Genomic DNA, 20,911 nt, shown 5'->3' with positions numbered 1-20,911 from the left:
TTAAATCATTTAAAGATAAAGTTTAAATTTGGTCAGAAATTTCCTGGTCATCACAGTACCTACCCGTTAAAGAAATTTCGTCCCGAAATTTAAGTGAGGTCGTCATGGCTAACAATAGAAATGTTTTCATGACGAATATGAGTTGATAAATAGAATTTTATCACTGTTGAATTATATGGATAAAACAATCCGATTTCTCGAAGCGTATGAGAGAAGTTATCGTAAAAGAGTGAAATGAAAGAATAGAGATTCGTCTTAGCTTTTGACGTAGTTACGATTGATTTTCGGAATTTAAGGAATAGAATATCTTCATAATCTAAATAAGATTTGATTCTTCGGAATTTGCGGAAATTAGGATTTTCTTTGATTAAATGCGTAATCTGTAACGACCCGCACTTTTTCGATCATACTATACTTATAAGATTAATATTTACATAAATTAAACCATGCCAACATGATAAGCAATCCAAATTGTCGAGATTTATATTTCCGAAAAGAATTTTACACAACGTTTGACCGTCTAGTTTGACCAATGATATCACGAACTATACAATATATGATAATTATACGTTTGTGTATATATATGTATATATACATATTTAACATGATTAATGAATGTTTTAATATCTCATTTTGTATTAATAACAACAAGTTATATGTGTATTTTGAAACTACTAACTTAAGTTTTCAAAACGATAACAATACGTAACGTTATTTGACTTAAATACTTAAGACTATAATGTTTATACATATATTGTATAAGTAATGTATTTAATCACTTTTAAGAACTTAAATACATAAAATCATATAAGTGTATTCACAAAAGATAGCTATATTTGAATCCTCATTCCATTTTTCACAAAATTTCTATACGTATACCTAGAGTATTTGTACTCGTATCATACCAAGCTTCTATACGTATTTACTATTGGTATATACACATCAAAATCACCACCTAACCAGCCATTATTCATGCCCTTAGAGCTAGGTAATTACTTTTGAATCATTGCAAGACTAATTACAAAAATACAAACTAGAATTTTGTCATGTTATCCTTAAAGATCACATTTTTAGGAGTATATATGTATCATCATTTTTGATTCATTTTTACTTCAATCTCTTAACTAAAAACACACACTCTTTCTTACTCTCTAAACTCCATAACAATCCAGCAAAGTTCCATAAAGATCTAGCTTCAAAAACCATACTAAAACACCATAAGAAAACCATACAAAAACACTTCAAGAAAACCCTCCAAGAACACCAACTTACTACCAATCTTTCATCCACTTCCATCACCCTTTTGATTCTAGCTTCTTACTCCTCTTTTACAGCAAACTTATCCAAGGAACTTGAGGTAGAATCTATGTTCATAACCTTATTCAATTCATATATATATAGCTATCTTATTTTGTGGTACAAAAGTTTAACAACAAGAACATAGTTTGAATGTTTTCAAACTTGTTTGCAAACTAAATAGATCCTTCTAACTTAACTTTTAAAATACTTCAAGACATGTAACATAACTTATTTATATGTTAATTTAACAAGGTAAAACTTGGTTTTTCAAAGTATAAGTATTTTTAGAAAAATGGTCATTAAATGATTTTGTTGTAACAAAAATGTTTAACTTCATATGTTTCACTAATGTTTCACTTATGCCGTATGATTTTGAATACAAACCAAGGTATTTACAGTTCATAGTCTTAAAGAAGAACTCGATCCAAGAAGATGGCAATTTGAATCAACGAAAACGGATTTGTAACGAAGAAACTATGACCGAAACAAAATTGGTTATCCTAGATCATTTCAACTACGGGATCAATTGGAAAAAAATGATATAAATCACATATTTCTAAGATAACATGATATTTTATATATATGTACTTATAATTCAATTTTATATGGTTCAGGATCACCCGTAAACAATACGAGAAGATTAATCATAAGATCCCATGTTTGTACGCAACACGTCATTTGACAACACCGGTACTTTATGTACGCAACACGTCATTTGACAACACCGGTACCATGGGTCAAGATTAATCTCGACCAACACATATACGATGGGGTTTTATTGATTTCGTTGGGGGTTTTATTTATTTCATTGCGGGTATATTAAACATCTAAAAATGAACCATTAAAATTGAATTACTAACATCGGACTGCTAACTACGGACTAAGGAATTATTCAAAGTATTAAAAGTATAACAAGTATATATTTATAACGTTTGTTTAAAAATGAAAACATATTGATATATTATATATGGATAGGTTCGTGATATCAACCGGAAGACCGAGTCAAAATATATATATCATCAAGACAAGAGTGAGTATATAGTCCCACTTTTAAACTCTAAATATTTCGGGATGAGAATACATGTATTTTATGTTTTACATTATGGACACAAGTAACTGAAAAATATATTCTACGTTGAGTTGTACCACTGGCATACTTCCCTGTAGCTTGGTAACTAATATTTACAGCGGTAATGTAAACGCGAATCCTGTTGATAGATCTATCGGGCCTGACAACCCCAACCGGACTGGACGACCAGTATTCAACGGTTGCACAGTACTTCGTTTTGTGACTACACTTGGTACGGTGTAGTAAGATTTCATATTAAAGGGAATATGCGACGTGAAAATGTTAAGTATGGTTACCAAGTGCTCAACCACTTAGAATATTTTTATTGAAATGTTTATATACGAAATCTTGTGGTCTATATATATATATTGCTGCGCACTAAACCTATATCTCACCAACTTTATGTTGACGTTTTTAAACATGTTTATTCTCAGGTGATAATTAAAGCTTCCGCTGCATTATGTTGAATCTAAGCAGGATCATGCGTACTCATATTTGTGTCAAAAATAAAACTGCATATCCGAGGACGTGTGTTGTAAAATATGCTAGAAATCGTGTTGTTATTATCATTTGTAAAGTTTGTAAGTCGAAGATTATCGTTAAACGATAATCATCTTTTTATTGTCTAAAGCTTGTAACAAAAATAATGGTTTGGTTTGTAATGTATAATATATGCAGTTTTCCTTTTTAAAAATGTCGCATATAGAGGTCAATACCTCGCAATGAAATCATACGTTATCTAACACGTTCTTATGGTTAAGGACGGGTTATGACATAATCTGTCTCGATTGCTATAAATTGACCTCTTCCGTTTCATTTATTTTCACCACTCCTATAATCTTCTTTCTTATTTCATACATCACAATAGATTGTGAAAATGCTTAATCCAGTTCTGATTCTTGATATTTTCCTGGCTATCGTATCCTTCATTCTTCTTTTTCATCTGCCACCAGAGGAAGTTATTTTCTTCTACTATTACCTTGGGGTTATAGTGTTTTTCATTCTCCCGTGTCTTTATATTGCTATACGCATTGATATACACGGTTTGTAATTTCAGGGTTGTTATCGGGCTTTATGTTCTCCATTATATTTCGGAGCTTCATGCTTTCGTTTTCTCTTCCCGACGTTAAGTCAAGCGAATAATGGTCCAGAATTCGTAGGTATGAATTTCAGAATAAACATAATTAATTTTCTAAGAAATAAACGGTAATGGCACAATCCGACTTGTCAAATTACCAGAATATCCGGAAAAGACCGAATCATCAAGAAATATATTTTCTTGATATATTTAGAGATTATATAGAATGAAAGAGTTATGTAACATGGTTTATAATGAGGGTGTGATCTGTGAACCTTTGTCACGTTCTATTAGAAACTCAACATGACTTACTGTAATATAATCACGTTGATCAAGTGTCATTATATTATACTAACTCATGCTTCAGTTCCCAACATTACTTCAAAACATCCATTTTTTTTTTCGAATTTTTCAGATTTTAGAAACTAAAATAGTTTCTTTTATGATGTAACACATATAGCGCGAAGAGGTAATGATTTCAGATAAGAATGGTTTCGAAAAATATCTTCAGAAATATGGAGGATATTTATAATGGGAGATACGATTATATCTTAGAATATTTAAGATAAGATGATGATGAAGAATATTGTCCGCAAAGGTTTTAGAGTAAGGAGCAAGGTATTCGCTAATGATTTTAGCAGACTCTGAATCATTTGGATTCTTTGAAGGTAGATTTAGTCTTTGTGATTTGTCCACAGCCTCCTTCATGGTCTGCTCAATCCGTTTTTCAATTCCAAACCTTCTCTTTTTCTATGCTTTACCACCATACTATTCTTTATCATCAAACTTTTGACTGTTAAGGTCGTTTACCGTTTTTGCTGCTTCATCAACATTTTTCCAAAATTCGGAGAACTAGTTTCGTAGTTTGGGGTGTTTTTTCGGAAACTTCATATTCGAAGTATGTAAGTCCAGGAGGTAGACGTTATATGTACACATATAACTGTTGGCGTAGACGTGCTACAAAATTTCAAGATACTGATTGCTAATTCCCGATAGTTGGTATGGCAATTGCCGTTACAAGATGTGGATGAGTACATGATACAGTTTCAATGAGTATAAGGATTTTTCGAAAGGTCAAAGATCAATGAAGTTGTTGGTAAATTTACTACTAATGTGGTGGAACATGAAAGGTTCCCCAGTAACGAAAACATATATGCTAAAATTACAAGTCTGAAAGGTCGTCGTTGACTGGTTGAATGGTTGATAATACTGGATACTTTGAAAATGAATTGCAAGGTTATTTTTGGTAAAAACAATACCAAAGGATCTTTCACAGTTTTGAAGTCAAAGTATAGCTTTGAAAGATGTAGAGATCTAAGAATGATTTCACCGGTTCAGAGTTATGACTTGGATTCTGATCCGTCAATATCAGAATATGTAATTGAATTTGTATGAAAACGATTGTATATCGCTGTGAGCATAGTTAATAATTTTTGAATCAAAGTTGAAGAATGTACAATATAACATATTAATTGTGAACTTACATATTTCCCGAGTATTACCTACCCGTTAAAGATTTCACAATTAATACTTTGTACAAAAGAATTTTTATTACCGTTTTTATGAAAATATATGTATGTATATTTTCTTTAGATGTAATACATATTTAATGAGTTAATATCATATTAAGCTCATTTGATTTTTGGCTTGAATTAGAAATGAATAATCTCTAAAATATTAAAGATTACATAATCTTTGCGGAGTATTTCGCTAATAAAATCAATACTTCATTATTTATTCTTATTGATATTCCTTGGTGAAGGGTGTTGATATTCGTGGAATTCTTGCAAACTTCGCAAGGTGCAAATGATGTTTTCTAGAAAGTTTCGAGTACATCGAAGATGAAAGTGTAAAATCAACCATATTATTGAATAATATACTTGGTTTATTATGAAACAGAATTCTTTGGATTGAAACAGAGATTGTAGTTAACGAAGGTTAAGTTGTTAACGAATGATGTACGTCATAGCATATTAGTAATTTAACCGAGTAGTATTTACCCTTTTTCAATTCATACTTAATAGCTTAGTACGAAAAGATTTATGATGGTTTTAAAATATATATATAAGATATACATATAAATTTTTCAGAGGGAATGAGTTAATATTTCATAACTCGTTGATACAAATATACGCGTTGTTGACTTGTAATAATATCCACGGTGCTTTCTTGAACTGGCGGAGCTTGTGATGTTAGAGGTGCTGATGATTCTAATGATGTTGACAGCACTAACTGTGCTGGTGAGACTAAGGGTACTATTGATGTTGTTGGTAAAACAAGTCTAGCTTGTACCTTACGCATCATTCTTGTCAGGGTTTCTATTCTTCCTTCTATTTATCTGATTTACGGTTAGAACTGGGATAAATAATCTCTATGATTTTAGAGATTACATAATCACCGTAGAATATTTCTTTGATGAAGTTATGAATCAGTACTTCATCATTTATTGTTGTTGGCACTCCTTGGTATCTACGGTGCGTATGATGTTGATATCTGAAGTACATTTTTTAGATGTGATATTGAGGTGTGGGATGCGGATGTGGTTGTTGGTGGTGGTAATGGTACTGTTGTTGTTGATGATGGTGGTACTGGTTATGCTGCTGCTGCTGCTGCTGGTGTTTGTAACCTTCGCACCATATTCTCCAAAGCCACTACCCGAGCGCGAAGCTCGTTGACTTCTTCTATTATATCGGGATGATCGGTGGTTCGGACGAGCGGACGAATAAGATTTAGAATGTGAGATAGTATATAATCATGACTAGATACTCTGGAAATGACAGAGAAAATGGTATTACGAACAGGTTCGCCGGTAAGTGCTTCAGGTTCTTCGCCAAGAGGGCAATGTGGTGGATGGAAGGGATCGCATTCTTCTTGTTTCCAATGACTAAGTAAGCTACGAACCCATCCCCAATTCATCCAGAATAGATGATGGCTAATCGGTTGATCCATTCCGGTTACACTGTCTTCGGAGTTCATGTGAATATCCATATCGGAATAGCTGTCGGAATTTAAGGAATTTGAACTAGATACGTGATCCATCTTGTATAATCAAGGAATTGATTTTTGATATAAGATAGATTATAGAATTTAGATTGGTACTCCTCAATACATAATTTACATATGTATATATAATACCAAAATCCCGTAAATTACGGAGAAATTTTCGGAAGATGTTAGGAAAAGTTTACAGTAACAGATATGCTAAGATATGAATTTTGTCGGTACACTATCTATGCAGTAAATGCAGTAAGACGTGTCTAGACTTAGGAATGATAAGCAAGTAATTTTTGACGATAAATGGTAAGAAAAACTTGGTAAAAACATATACGGTCATAGTACAGACTCACTAATGCATCCTAATAATAACCAGTTAGACACACTCATGCAAGACCTGGTTCACTAGGACCAACGCTCTGATACCAACTGTGACGATCGCTCCAAATCCATATGGACAATACGTCATTCATTGATTTCATTGCGAGGTATTTGACCTCTATATGATACGTTTTGTAAACATTGCATTCTTTTGAAAAGGCACACCATAAATGAATATTTAAATCAAAGGTTTTCGACATCTGATGATTTCTACATATAGACAATCACCGTAAATAATAGTTTACAATAGTACTTCCGTTGACAATGCAGTCAAAATAAGATACATGGTGATAATTTGGTGAATGCAACGTTTCCTTGAAAAGTATGTCATGTAAGACTCCATGCACATAGCTTGTCTAACATATAAGCAACAGCGGAAGACTTCTAGGAAACCTGAGAATAAACATGCTAACAAGTGTCAACACAAAGGTTGGTGAGTTCATAGTTTTAATGTTTCGCATAATCTGTGTATAAAGGTGGATCACAAGATTTCAGTTGTTTCATCCAGAAACGTTTATCAAAATATTCTACAAGATTGAGCACCCTGGTAACTAAACTTAACGTATATATAATTTGTACCCTTTGTATAATCATCTTAATAGTACACGCAAACCAACGTGTACGCTTCTCAAATAGCATACGTCCGTTAAAAGGCTAGCGCTCTAGCTCAGACGGGGATATCAAGCCCTATGGATCCATATACTACTACTCGCGCCCACCAGTTCTTATAACTGGCAGTTAACAGTTACCAAAGCTAAGGGATTTTTGGTTCAAACTCAGTGTAGAATTTAGTATGTACTTGTATCCATTGCGTTTAAAATAAAGTGCAAGTATTCTCAGCCCAAAAATATATATTGCAAAAGCAATTAAAAAGGGAGCAAATGAAACTCACCTTAGCAGCACATAAAGTTGTTCACCAAAACGTGACCGAAACTCGGAATATCAAATAACCGTAGATCTCAACCTAGAGAACATATGTTGGTCAATAAATGTCTATCAATCTAGGTCAGATCATAGTGTATAACAATCCTAATGCTCGAGATCGACATACAAAAGTTATCCAAAGTCGTTTCAAAAAGTCAATTTTGACAATAGTTCAACAAAACGAGACATACCTTATATAAGGATTCATTTACTCGGTTGGTAATATTCAAAAATCCAATTTATCAATCGCGTAAACAAGTTGTTTAAATCTTAAGTGTAGATTCAAAAGCAATTTCAATTAACGTTAATCATAATTCAGTTGATCATATCTTTTAATCCGTTCATCGAAATTATTCGATATCTAAATGAAAAGTTATTGATTTTTCGCCAGCTTTCCAAAAACATGTATATCATATACCTTTTACCAGTAATATATGTATTTACTTCGTGATTCATCATAACTATTTAACGACAAAATTTAGCATACAAGCATGCATAAATATATATACTCGAGCACTAGACATGGATACACAATTAATGTATAAAAGATAAAATATGAGTGTTTACGTACCAATATTGAGATTCAATATTGTAGAAAAGTACGTAGACGCAACAGAGATGATAAGCACTAGATTTGATTCACAAATATACCCTCGAACATTACCCATAACCTCCTTGACAATAACCCATAATTTCCTTAGCTCTATCCCGCTCAAAAACCCATTTTGAAGGTGACACGCTCATAACCTCGTAGTAGTATTTTAGGTATATATACTACTAATAATAATAATATAATAAGATTAATAATAATAATAATAATAATAATAATAATAATATCAAAATAATAATACAGAGGAATGAATCGAGCTTTTATAGTATGTGGCCTGCTACAGTACCTCATGCGATCGCATGAGTTTTCAGTGTTTTTGCCATGCGATCGCATGGCCGCCTTATCCTGTTTTTGTTTGCTAGTTCGTCGACATCAAATAGTGTCCACTGTAGCAAACAGTGTTTACTGTAGCAAATAGTGTTTTACTGTAGCAAATAGTGTTTTAAGGTAGGAAAGTCGTTTTTACTTGTACATATATATATATATATATATATATATATATATATATATATATATATATATATATATATATATATATATATATATATATAATTGTTCATGAATCGTCGAGAGCAGTCAAATGTAATTTAATACATGAAACAGTTCTAAAATTTTAAGATTCAACTTCATAGACTTTGCTTATCGTGTCGGAAAAATTAAATCATTTAAAGATAAAGTTTAAATTTGGTCAGAAATTTCCGGGTCATCACACACTCAATCCTGAACCACTACAATCGAAAACCCCATCTCATGTTTTCACCAAAACCAAACATCTATCAACAGCGAAGACCTAAACAAAACCGCAGACCCACGACAAATCTCTACCAAAATATGGACAAAGAGGGTGATATATGCAGTCCTTTAATGATCTTTAAATGCCAAAGAAATATCATGTGAAGTGGTTGAGGTGGGTACTACTGCATTAATAACATCAACTAAGATTGAACATTTAATTTAGTATAGTTCAAATGTTTAACATGTTTTAGGTAATTTTTGTAGTTTAAAAAAGCCTAAACTTTGTTTAAGCTGCATAAAAATAATTACTAAGATGTAACCCAAGAAGTGTATTTATTATATGACCCACAATGTGTTGGCTTTAAAATGGAATGACATTATCCATACACAATTATTTATTTCTTAAAAGATAAATATTATCCATCTTTACAGTCTGTACCCAGATACTACAATATAACTATAGCCCCAAGGACAGGACACAAGCAACAATGGCAGCTTCGTCTATAGCACTTATGGTCTTCTTTTGCATCCTTTTTCAATTATTCATATCCATATCTGAAGCCATTCTTCCTTCATCCTAACACCTTCAACACGATTCACCACAAACCCAGCATATTGTTCCTGATGAGTGATGGCAATGGATGCTTTGTAGAAAATCCATGGAAATGTACACATCTGGATCGATGTTTTGGATCATTTGTGGTTTGTAAAGAATTGATAGAAGTTGAGAACTCGACTTGGCATATACATCGTAGGCTAAGATACAAGAATTGTAGCATTTGGATTCAACCAATTGCATTGTGTATGGTGATCTTTAAGAGATGAAATGTTTTTTAAAGAAGTGCCCATTTATTGCAACGTCTTTTTTGTCTAATTGAAATGTTACTTTTTGTTCTTTAACTATGGGTAATGTTGTATGAATAAGTATTACGTAGTATCATTGTCACAATGGCATAGTAGCAATCTGGGCAACTACAATTGCACCCTTCAATACAGATGATGTATGGTTTTTGTTAACATACAAAAGCATCGTCTAATTCTTGTTAATACATGTTGTATAAAACTTTAAACACGTGATATTGAGTTTGGGAGGGTGTTTCCGATTTCATGTTTCAAGGCTTCTGTTATGACAAATACACATCGTTCCTGTAGCGGATGTAGTTTATGCCATAAACTTTATGGATGTTTAAAGTCAGTTTGATACGTATTTATAATCTTTGTATGTTGAATTTCACATAACTTTTATATAGATGTTCCAGTGAAGGTGAATCAAAATGGGTTTAGTGAGAAGTGCATTTGTATAACTGACATTTCAATATTGATGCACCAGAGCAGCAACATTCACAGTTTCCCACATTCCTCATCGCTGAATTATGTGCTCAAACCTGCTAAGAAAGGGTACAAAAAATCAATCCAAATGTAGATAACTGGATGATATCGGTTTATCGCCAAATTAGGAAGTACAATAATGTCAAAACCGGCACCTTGTTGCTAGTTTAGACCTTAAGATTATTAAAGTGTTCGTTTTGTAGTAACCCTCCAAATATGGTTCCAAAGTAATTCATCTTCTGTCAAAGCAGAATTTAAATATTTCCTGTGAAGAAGCAAACAATAGATCAAGTTTTCATCGCTGGAGAACGAAACTATGAATAACGAAAAAAATGATAGTTGAAGACTCGAAGTACAAAAAAGATTAAGAGAAATAAAATTTACTTCCTGAAGAACAGTGGACCATAAATGTTACAAATTGAAAACAGATCAGAGGATTACAGTGACAGTTCAGGAATTACAAAGAGTGCATATATGTAAAGAGTAATAATATAACCTCCTATAGTAGAGATTAGTATCGTCTTAATAATCATCCTAACAATATCTTATGAGAAAGAAACAGTAGATTTAGAGACGTCAGAATCCAATAACGTGAAACCTACTGAGCTAAAGTTCAGCCTTCTACGTCAACGATATGATTTATCATAAAACATGCTCTTAATATAACAAATGATAAATAGTGACTATCACCTTGAAGTTTCATTCAGCCTACCCAAAATCTAAAAAAGAAAATTCTATATAAATAAATAATCTTTGCAACCTTAGCTGGAGATCATAATTCAAAACACTAATAATCTTTTAATTGCCAAAGGGCCGTTTACCTAGCGGTATCGTGGGGTGGGTTATCTGTAAATATTGGTGATATAGGGGTGTGTGTGGGGGGGTGTGTGTGTGGGGGGGTGTGTGTTTGCCTTCTAAAAAAATTAAATTGATCTTTTAAGTGCCCACTTACATAAGAAAACTCATATAACAAGTAACATAACAATAACATCTGGTTTGCTATATAATCATGCATGGAAAGAGTGACATTACGTGATTAGATACAAATTAAGGGAGGTCCATAGCAATCATAAACCACCTACCGGAATTTGCTTCGGCAATCCAAATGCAGAAGAGTTCTGTTTCGCCACATCCAAATCAAATACCTGAGACAATGAAATCAGAACATCAAAAACACGAATGGAAGACTGTACAAACTAAGATGCAGAGTGACATGCATCATTTGTTCTTGCAAACATTCAAATAGTATTTTAAAGGGAAAACAAGAACAATAAATCATCTATAATTGAAAAGGCACTTAAAGAACAAAAGACAAAGTTGTTTGTTTTTATATGTAAAAACCAGCAGTAAACTACTTGAAGACCTAATAAATAATGTGAGCACAAAACAAAAAACATCAACTAAAACACCATATCTCTCACGAAATAAGCAACGTTAGAAATGGCTCAGATATGATATGATGTATTCTTAAATATGAATACAAAGCCAGCTCTTTCCGCATTTATGCATCAAGACTCTGCAAATATTATACACAGGCTTAACACTATTTAACCTAAGATCAAAAATCTCGATTCCGTTCCCAAGGGACTTGTACGTCTGCTTATTATCAATGCCTATTACTACAGCTATGGTTACAAAAGTCTACAAATAATACTTACAATAGAACAAATGAAACACTGTAACTCATCTTTAACACTTTACATGGATAAATCAATGCATATACCCTTTTTCTTACTGACAGATAGCAGAAAGCTTCTTCCCTATAAGGACGTATTTTAATTACCAATAACTTCCAAATGTTACCACCATAATTCAAGTCAATACATAGCAACTTTAGTGTATATAAAGTAATTCACCCCCTGACTATTGTTACGAGTCCAATTTAGCTAATCGCCTAATCATCTTGAATTGGAACTTATAATTGATACATTAGCAACAAATAAAAAAGTTATAAGGTTTTCCCTATTGGGGTACCCTTCACTGGCCACACAAGATTCGAACTTGAGACTTCTTGCAAGGATATCAGGGCCCCAACCACAACCACTGGGCTATCTTGTGATGGTTTGGCAACAAATATAATTTTTTTTGAAAAAAAAAGGTGAAATAAACGAGTAACAAATGCAGGTTTGTAACTTATATGCACATAACAGGTATAGTAACTGTAATAAACTCTAAATCAGAAACAACAACAACAAAAAAAACAACAGAAAAAAAAAAAAAAAAAAAAAAAAAAAAAAAAAAAAACCTGAAACTTTAGAACGTCTGTTGATAAGACACTTAACATGTCTAAAGGTTTGGAATTCTTCGTTTCAAAAATTATATCCTAGCAGCAGCAATTTGACTCCCTTCTAAAACGAAAGAACTACTAACTAGAAATGACAATACTAAGTGAAAGTATTAAATACACCAAAGAATTCAAGTCACTAATGTACAAGTAACGGGTGACTGCAATTTAAATAACTAACTTCACATACAGATGCACGTTTCCAACTCCATAACTGAGTCAATTGCAGCAGCTGGAGTAAACAAGGGTCCGGTCACTACAATAAATAGGGTATTTACCAGTCTAAGAAAAAATCATATATGCTCTACAAATCAAAATGAAAACCTGATACCAAAAAAAAGAACAAGAGACTTATTTGTTCACAGATTTCATCACTTACTTGATTGTGGAACTCATGCACCTCCACTAACTTCGAAACTTGTAGCAGCCAGCACACTTCATGCATCCCCCGAGTCCTTTTTCTACTGTGTAGTGCAAAATAACCGGTACTAATCCCCGGTTAAGGGTGAATCCGAGCATTATCTCGTCGTGCAAAATAACCGGTACTAATCCCCGGTTAAGGGTGAATCCGAGCATTATCTCGTCCCACAAACCATACAGGAAGAAAAAGCAATTGCCCACACAAAGCATTTGTTTTTTTTTTAAAACTAGAGTAGACCCTTCCTAAATTTTCTAAGTACATGATATTAAACTGGTAACCAGCTGTCACCCTTTTCATATCATTTGAAACAAAGATCCAAGATCAAGGAATAACATAAAACAAGATCAATATAAAAGAAGGTGAAACAAGTGAATGACAGGGGCAATACCAATATTATATCTTATAGAGCCATAATAAACACAATTAAAAAGAAAGACCCAACTGCACATACATCCCCAAAATGGAAAAACAGTAAAGGTGATTGTAATTTGAAACTTTATATCAAAAAAGTATATGCCAATAAGAATCCTAAATTTCTATCAGATGTAAACATACTATTATATGATAAAAATTCAGAAGACTTGGATAATATAACCTAAATTAAGGAACAAACATGTTTCCTATCATAAACATTTTTGATCTTCCATCATTCTAGACAGCCCGGACAGGACTCGACCTCATTATGCAAATAGTAGTTGAATAGACCCCGAATATCAACACCTTAGAGATTTCAATATCAGATCAACCACATAGATGTTATCGCAATGACTTGTTTATTATACTAACTTGCCATATGTGCAGACAGAGAATCTCCCTTTCCTAAATGGACCACGATGTCTTCATTTTCCAATGTATCCTTATCATCATAGCGCCACTCAAAGCTTCTAGCTGACGTCTTAACTACAGTTTGAATACCTTAAATCCTTTCTACTAAGTTCTTCGCTGAGACAATTAGCCCAAAAAAAAGCAGTTCCACCCTCTTGTACACGAGGGAGAACGTTGTTATCGTAATTTCTTCAGGTATTTTCGCTAGCTCTTAGTATGTTTGGTTTAGAAAACCCAAATTAGAAATCTTCAACGTGTATTAATCCAGAGAAGGCTGGGATGTACAGTTGGTTCTTAAAAAGCATCAGAGAATTAATACACGATGTTTAATGCGCAGACATGTCTCCTACTCCTACCTAATGTCACAGTACATCTACCCGATCTCTAAGCTAAATGTACAAGTTTGAAAGGACTTCAGAAATTTGTGAGTTTTGCAAAGCTAAATTATATATAATTCCATATTAAGGAAGACTTGACCTTCCATCAACATCAGTATCAGTATGATAACAATTACTCAAATCTACAATTACCCAAAACACAAAGAATGGGTTATACACAAGCAGAGGTGAGCTGCTTAGCCAAGAGAAGATAACCATCTCCAAGAAAGCTACGTCAGTTGCAACACCTAACATTTCAACTAAGATGACAAAGAAAAATAACTTAGCAATTTACTTTTTCTCTAAATATATGCTACCATACATATCTGGCTTGTCAATTAATGGCCCTCAATATCTGAACAAGATGAAAGTCACTCGACTGAAAGGTTTAAAAAGACTCGAGTAATAACGAGGCATGACCCACTGCACTAATATAAACAAACACACACACACACACACACACACACACACATCCAGCATTTCCTTTGCTACCCAATATATCACAACACATGATCAAGAGTTTACTTCAGCAGTCATACACACACGATTGATCTGATGTAGACTCTTTTACAGTTTTGTAGAACTTCATATATAAAGATGAGAACGAGAATAAGAGCACGTTGACGGTATAGACCTACAATTCAATAGGTTACTTGTCACCAGCCAAATGTGTTACTCCGAATTATTTTGCAAGGAACTCCCTGGCTGACATAAGTAGCTCCAACAGTAGCTGGCATATAAAGGCTCAGCAACACACTGGATCATTGGTATTTAAAGGGACGCATACCGGGCTGGTGTATTTACAAAGTGATGTAACTGTGCACTCATACAATTAACCAGCTTAGCAACACTAACTCACAAAATATGATGATACCACAAACACTAATCATTCAACATCGCTATTAATAGGGGCCAACAACATTTTGTATTCCAAGGTATTTAGTGATTCTAAAACCATACTTGATGATGAGCATGGAAAAGTTTGATAATCAAGATTCAAGGGTAACAAGTCTAAAAAAGTAACAGTTCTATCAGTCAGATAAGTGGATGAGAAAGATTGAAGTATATATGCTAGGATGACACGCAAATGAACATCAATTAAGAAGCCAAATCAAAGCTCAAAAGAACCACTAGAATTTGCAGTAAGGCAAGAATATCCAAAATAGCATGCATAATTTAATAGATGTCTTTTATGATATAACATTGTAAACACACCTAGGCTTCAATTCAAAGTACCATAGCTCTGATAAGCAATCTAAGAGCCCATAGCCTAGCATGTGATTGTCTATCTGTGTCCTTGAGCCCGTTGCATATCATACGCACCCCAAGTTCCAGGTCCAGGTCCATACTGAGGATAACCTTCTGCACCAGGCTGCACCTGATAGTTCGTAACAATAGTAAAAAGAAATTAATCACCAAAAGAACTAAAATTGTAGAAGGAACTTCTACAAAAAAAGATACAGATGACAACAAAGTGAGATAACTGTAGCAGTTAACACAGAAAAAAACAAAAATACTCAAAATGAGATAGCTTACAGGATTCATTTGATTCGTAGAACCCGGGCCATAATTTGTAGGGTAAGGATTCCCTACATAGCTAGCTTCAACATTGACATAATTTGCATTATATCCTGCACGTGAACACCCAAAAACATTAAAAAACAGAGTTAGGGCCTTAATGAGGACAAGAGTCTTCATAAAAATCAATTACGTCTAATGAGCAATTAATGATAAAAACTCTACAGATTCGCATGTTTCTCTTCAGGATAACAAACGTGGGTACATGAAAGATACTTGTTTTTAAAACCCCTAAAAAATTCAACCAAAACTGATGCAAGGAAAGTTCAGAAAAATAAGCTTAATGCCATTAATATTTATAACTTCTATCATTCTATGTAAAGAGACAGAGTTCAACATTCATATTCATTTCCATGTCATCCTAGTACATATGTTTGACAAAAAAACAGAAGTAATCGAATACCTGGATTTGGATTCCCTGCTGCTGCAGCAGCAGCACGAGCCCTTTTTTCAGCATTAGCCATCTCGGCACGTAACTTTTCTAGCTCTCGAGCCATAGAGAGTAAATTCTTCTCCATCACCTGACCATGCTCATAATTATCTGCATGCCCCTTCTTCTCATGTTCAATTGCACCCCTTGAAGAAGAAATATCGTGTCAAAACACATTCATATGCAAAGTAATACACACGCGCACACACACACATACATATTTAGTAGTTCTGATGAAAATAATGTAAGTATGAAAACAGATATCGCCCTTATTATCATTCTTTTCGGATGCTTCTGTTTATACATAATGTAAATGAAGACCCAAAAGTTCCACATAGAAAATATCATAATCTATTACCTACGACAATGAATAACTAGCATAAAGATCCAAACTTTAGAGGTATTTACATAATTACCTCAGACGTTGCAATTCATTTCTAAGCGCTCCAATTTCCGACTTGAGTGCAGGAACCTGATGCAAATCTGCATTAGCTCTAGCAAGATCTTGAGTCATCGCCTGAACCTGAACAGTAAGTTTTTGACGTGTAGCAGTCAACTCTGCCACATCAGCATGCACTTGCATAAGCTCAGCTCGCATTCCTTCCATCCCATGAAGATCATGTTCCATTTTAGCTGACTTGTCATACATCTCTCTCATCTGCATATCCTTCTCCATTAAAAAGTTACGAGCAAAGTGATCTGTTTGTTGAAGCTCATATTGTGCAGCTTCCAGTTCCTGCTTAAGTGCAACATGAGTTGCAGCTAAACGCTGATTATCAATCAATAGCCCCTGAATATCCTGATGTTGAGCTGCTAATCGTTCCTCAATTATCGCAGGGTGTGGCGGCAGTTGTCTGTGAACGCCCATCCCAAACTGAGCTTCTCTCAATTCTTCAAGCAACGCAGGATGCGGCATGGGCATCGCGCCACGACTTCTGTCAAACTGAGACTCGTGAGCAGCTACCATTCCTCCGTGGGGCCCACCTTTCATCGGAACCGGAGGTCCACGATTTCTCCCAGACATCTTTTCTCACAGATAAACTCAGCAATCGAACAAGCCTAGCTCCCTGAAGACTATATCAAACCTTATAAATATAAATATGAAAATAAAATATAAGCAGATGATATTATAAATGTAATTAAACTGAATTTAAGAAACTAATTACAAGGTGCGATGATCAGAAAAATTTAAAAAGTACAAAGGTAAAGGTCGCGTAGCTGATTAAAAGCCCTAACTTAAATAAAGATTCAAACGATAAAGCGTGCATCAATTGAAAAACATTAGGGCAAATGCGATGATGGAAACCCTAGAAATATATATATATATATATAAAAGGCGATCGGATGAAACATGTTAACCTGAGAGAATTGAGGGAAGGTCAAGTACCGTCTAGGTCTAGCAACCGGTGTATCTCGACCCGATTAATACAGGCTGATTTTGATTAGTTTTTGGCTTTTGCAAACTGATTTTTTATGGGGTGTTTTGTGATATTGCCAAACTCTTTAGGTGGGTTATGACTTTACGCATACGAATTAAGCAAAATCTTTTTTACTTATTTTAAATATTGATTTTGAATTTTGATTTGATTTTGATTGATCTTACTTTTATATTTTAGATTTTACTTATATAGATATTTAATATTTAATATTTAATATTTAATTTAAAATTTTACTAATGTGTGCTCATACAACAAACGTTAAAATGCACTAATCAAATCAAAATTCTTTCACAATACTAGAATTTACATTTACTTTTGCCTTCAATTTCTATTGCGGTCACCTTGTTCCGGCTCTTCTTCGACGGTCCACTCTAATAGTCGTTCCTTGTGTTGCTGCTCTCCTTTATTGGCTCTACCCTTTGCCCATTCTTGACTTCCCCTTGCACACTTGTTGGTGGTTTGGTAGTGGTTCACGGAGGTTTAGATTCCATATGTTTGGTAGGTTTTGTTTATCGGTACAACTACCTAACATGGTCAATTAAGTAAACTACCTCTCCTATTTACATGGTCAAGTTACCAGCTTTAGGATCCACATTTATAGTAACAATTGTTGTATCTTATCACTTGTATCCAGTTGTATATATAAGCATGTACTGTACTCAAATGAAATACAATTAAACTCATCTTCTTCACATCCATGATATGGTATCAAGAGCCTCAAAAAGGCTTAAATCGCCAACTGACTAAATCTTCATAAAACCTCAAACATTTGTACACCACCATGTCCTGCTCAAAGGAAATCGTTCAAATCCATGCACCTACTCACCTTCCCACAAAACTTACGCAATTCAATTTCGCCGTATGGAGACGACAATTGTTTTCGACTCTCATTGGCTACGACATATTGGGTTTCGTTGATGGTTCAGAAAAATCACCACCAAAAGTACATGATGGCAAGCCTAATCCTGCCTACAATTATTGATTTCGGCAGGACCAAATAATAATCAGCGCCATCCTTGGAAGCTGATTGGCGAATATTCAAACCCACATATCGTCTCTATCTACGTCCAATGAAGCTTGGAAATGACTCAACACTCTTTATACCAACAAGTCTAGAACTTGTGTCATATCATTAAAACAAAGGCTGATCGAAAACTCGGCCGAAGACAGAACCATCAGTACCTATCTACAGGAAATGAGAAGTATTGCGAATGATCTTGCATTAGCCAACAACCCTATTGAAGATGATGATCTTGTCCTACACATACACCATCGATTGGGTAATGATTTTAACGAAATATGTGCAGCCGTACGTGCTCGTGACACCCTGATTTCCTTTGACGAACTACACGACAAACTTGTCGATTTTGAAATGCAGCAGAAAAAAAGCGCTCCACATGTTGCTCCTGTCATTCCAACCGCTAATTACACTTAACGTGGTTATCGGCAACATTCTAACCGTGGATCACGCATTGGACAAACTCAGTTGCACAACAACTCTGGTCGAGGTGGTGGTCAACTCACTCATCGATCCAACACTGCTCCAGCAGCTTCTCGAGGTCAAGGAGTATCATCTTCCTTCAACAAAGATGCTTATTGTAACTTCTGCCTACGAAATTGTCACTTCATCAAAGAGTGTCGATCCTTCGCTCGTTTTTTAAAGGAAAACGACATCAGTCCAGTGGCAAACTATGCATCAACAAACTCCTATGTTTCTCCTTCGTGGATACTAGACACGGGGGCATCACATCATGTGGCTTCGGATACGAGTCAATTACAATCGTTCTCTGACTACGGCAGTCCCGAAAAAATCATCCTAGGTGATGGTTCAGGTTTACCAATTACTCATCTTGGACATACTACCATTAAAACACCTAATCGTTTATTTACATTACATGATGTATTATGTGTTCCGAACTCTCGTAAGAACCTTATTTCCGTTGCTCGTTTTTGTTGTACTAATCATGTTTCCATGGAATTTTTTCCATTTTATTTTGTTGTGAAGGATCTGAAAACGGGGGCACATCTTCTTCGGGGTGCAAGCCATAATGATCTGTACTACCTACGCCAGTCAAGTTTACCGCAAATAAATTCAGTGACGATTAATAACGTGTGGCCTCATCGATTGGGCCACCCTTCATTACGCATTTTAAATTATGTTCTTAGAACTTATAAGTTAGCATCTATTTCATCTACTGATGTTAGCTCTTTTTGTCATGCTTGTTTATGTAATAAAAGTAACAAGTTGTCATTTGGTGAATCGTCACTTGTTAGTACTCGACCCTTGAAGATTGTTTATTCGGACCCTTTGGGGTCCTGCACCTGATTCTATTGATAAATCACGCTATTATGTAATATTTGTGGATCATTTCTCTAAGTATACTTGGCTATATCCAATTCAAAAGAAGTCTGATGTGGCTCAAATATTCCCTCAGTTTCACAAACTTGTTGAATCAACTTGTCAACAAAAGTTATGTGCTTTATATTCAGACAATGGTGGGGAATTTATTGGTCTAACAAACTATCTTAGCAAATATGCATCTCACATTACACTACCCCTCCGCATACACCTGAACATAATGGGTTCGCGGAACGTCGCCATCGAATCGTAGTTACCATGGCTCTAACACTACTACAACAAGCTGGGCTAACCACACCGTTTTGGTCATATGATGTTTCTCCTGCCGCTTATCTTATTAACCGACTTCCCACACCTACACTCGATCACAAAACTCCATTGGAACTTCTCTTCAAATGAAAACCCAATTACAATCGACTCAAAGTCTTTGGGTGCTTATGTTATCCCTGGCTTAATCCGTATACAACAAACAAACTTCAACCCTGCTCGAAAGCTTGTGTATTTCTTGGTTACTCATTATCTCAATCTGCATATAAATGCTTTGATCCTGACTCAAACAAATTATATATCTCGCGGCATGTAAAATTCTGTGAATCTGAGTTTCCTCTAAAACAACCAAAAGTTGATTACACTACCCTATCTCAATCACTCTTCACAACTTCTACACCTACTGTAACACACATTGCATCATTGGATCAAGACACTTCCACTGTTATACCACCAACATTGCCTGCTACTACACCTATTCCTATTCATCCAACATCAATCACTACTATAAA

General features: G+C 34.5%; 1 protein-coding gene across 7 annotated transcripts; it reads right to left on the bottom strand.

Annotated features, from left to right (window-relative positions):
• Positions 1 to 10,319: 10,319 nt before the first annotated feature.
• LOC139851976 (protein FLX-like 1) lies at positions 10,320 to 17,786 on the bottom strand. 7 transcript variants are annotated; one of them, XM_071841181.1, is made up of 8 exons: positions 17,694 to 17,786; positions 16,751 to 17,419; positions 16,308 to 16,480; positions 15,863 to 15,957; positions 15,542 to 15,704; positions 11,502 to 11,564; positions 10,575 to 10,684; positions 10,320 to 10,475 (listed from the first exon to the last, which is right to left on the bottom strand). In XM_071841181.1, the coding sequence occupies exons 2-5, from the start codon at positions 17,356 to 17,358 to the stop codon at positions 15,612 to 15,614; spliced, it is 969 nt and encodes a 322-aa protein (XP_071697282.1). In that variant the 5' UTR covers positions 17,359 to 17,419; positions 17,694 to 17,786; the 3' UTR covers positions 10,320 to 10,475; positions 10,575 to 10,684; positions 11,502 to 11,564; positions 15,542 to 15,611. The 7 variants fall into 7 exon arrangements, with proteins under 7 accessions (XP_071697282.1, XP_071697278.1, XP_071697280.1 ...); XM_071841177.1 differs by having other exon boundaries at positions 13,083 to 15,704; positions 16,751 to 17,408; XM_071841179.1 differs by having other exon boundaries at positions 10,320 to 10,478; positions 16,751 to 17,408.
• Between the last annotated feature and the right edge of the window lie 3,125 nt (positions 17,787 to 20,911).

This window comes from Rutidosis leptorrhynchoides, chromosome 6 (assembly GCF_046630445.1).
Source record: "Rutidosis leptorrhynchoides isolate AG116_Rl617_1_P2 chromosome 6, CSIRO_AGI_Rlap_v1, whole genome shotgun sequence".
Classification (NCBI taxonomy): domain Eukaryota; kingdom Viridiplantae; phylum Streptophyta; class Magnoliopsida; order Asterales; family Asteraceae; genus Rutidosis; species Rutidosis leptorrhynchoides.
The sequence above is the reverse complement of the archived record's forward strand: the minus strand, read 5'-3'. Positions and strand labels throughout refer to the sequence as shown.

Bases quoted from the DNA above. Each gene is read 5' to 3' on its own strand.
- LOC139851976 (XM_071841181.1), bottom strand. From the start codon at position 17,358: ATGTCTGGGAGAAATCGTGGACCTCCGGTTCCGATGAAAGGTGGGCCC. The intron at 16,481-16,750 runs GTAATTATGTAA...TTCTTCTTCAAG, and splicing joins AATGAATTGCAACGTCTGAG to GGGTGCAATTGAACATGAGA. The intron at 15,705-15,862 runs GTAAGCTATCTC...ACGAACTATCAG, and splicing joins CTACGAATCAAATGAATCCT to GTGCAGCCTGGTGCAGAAGG.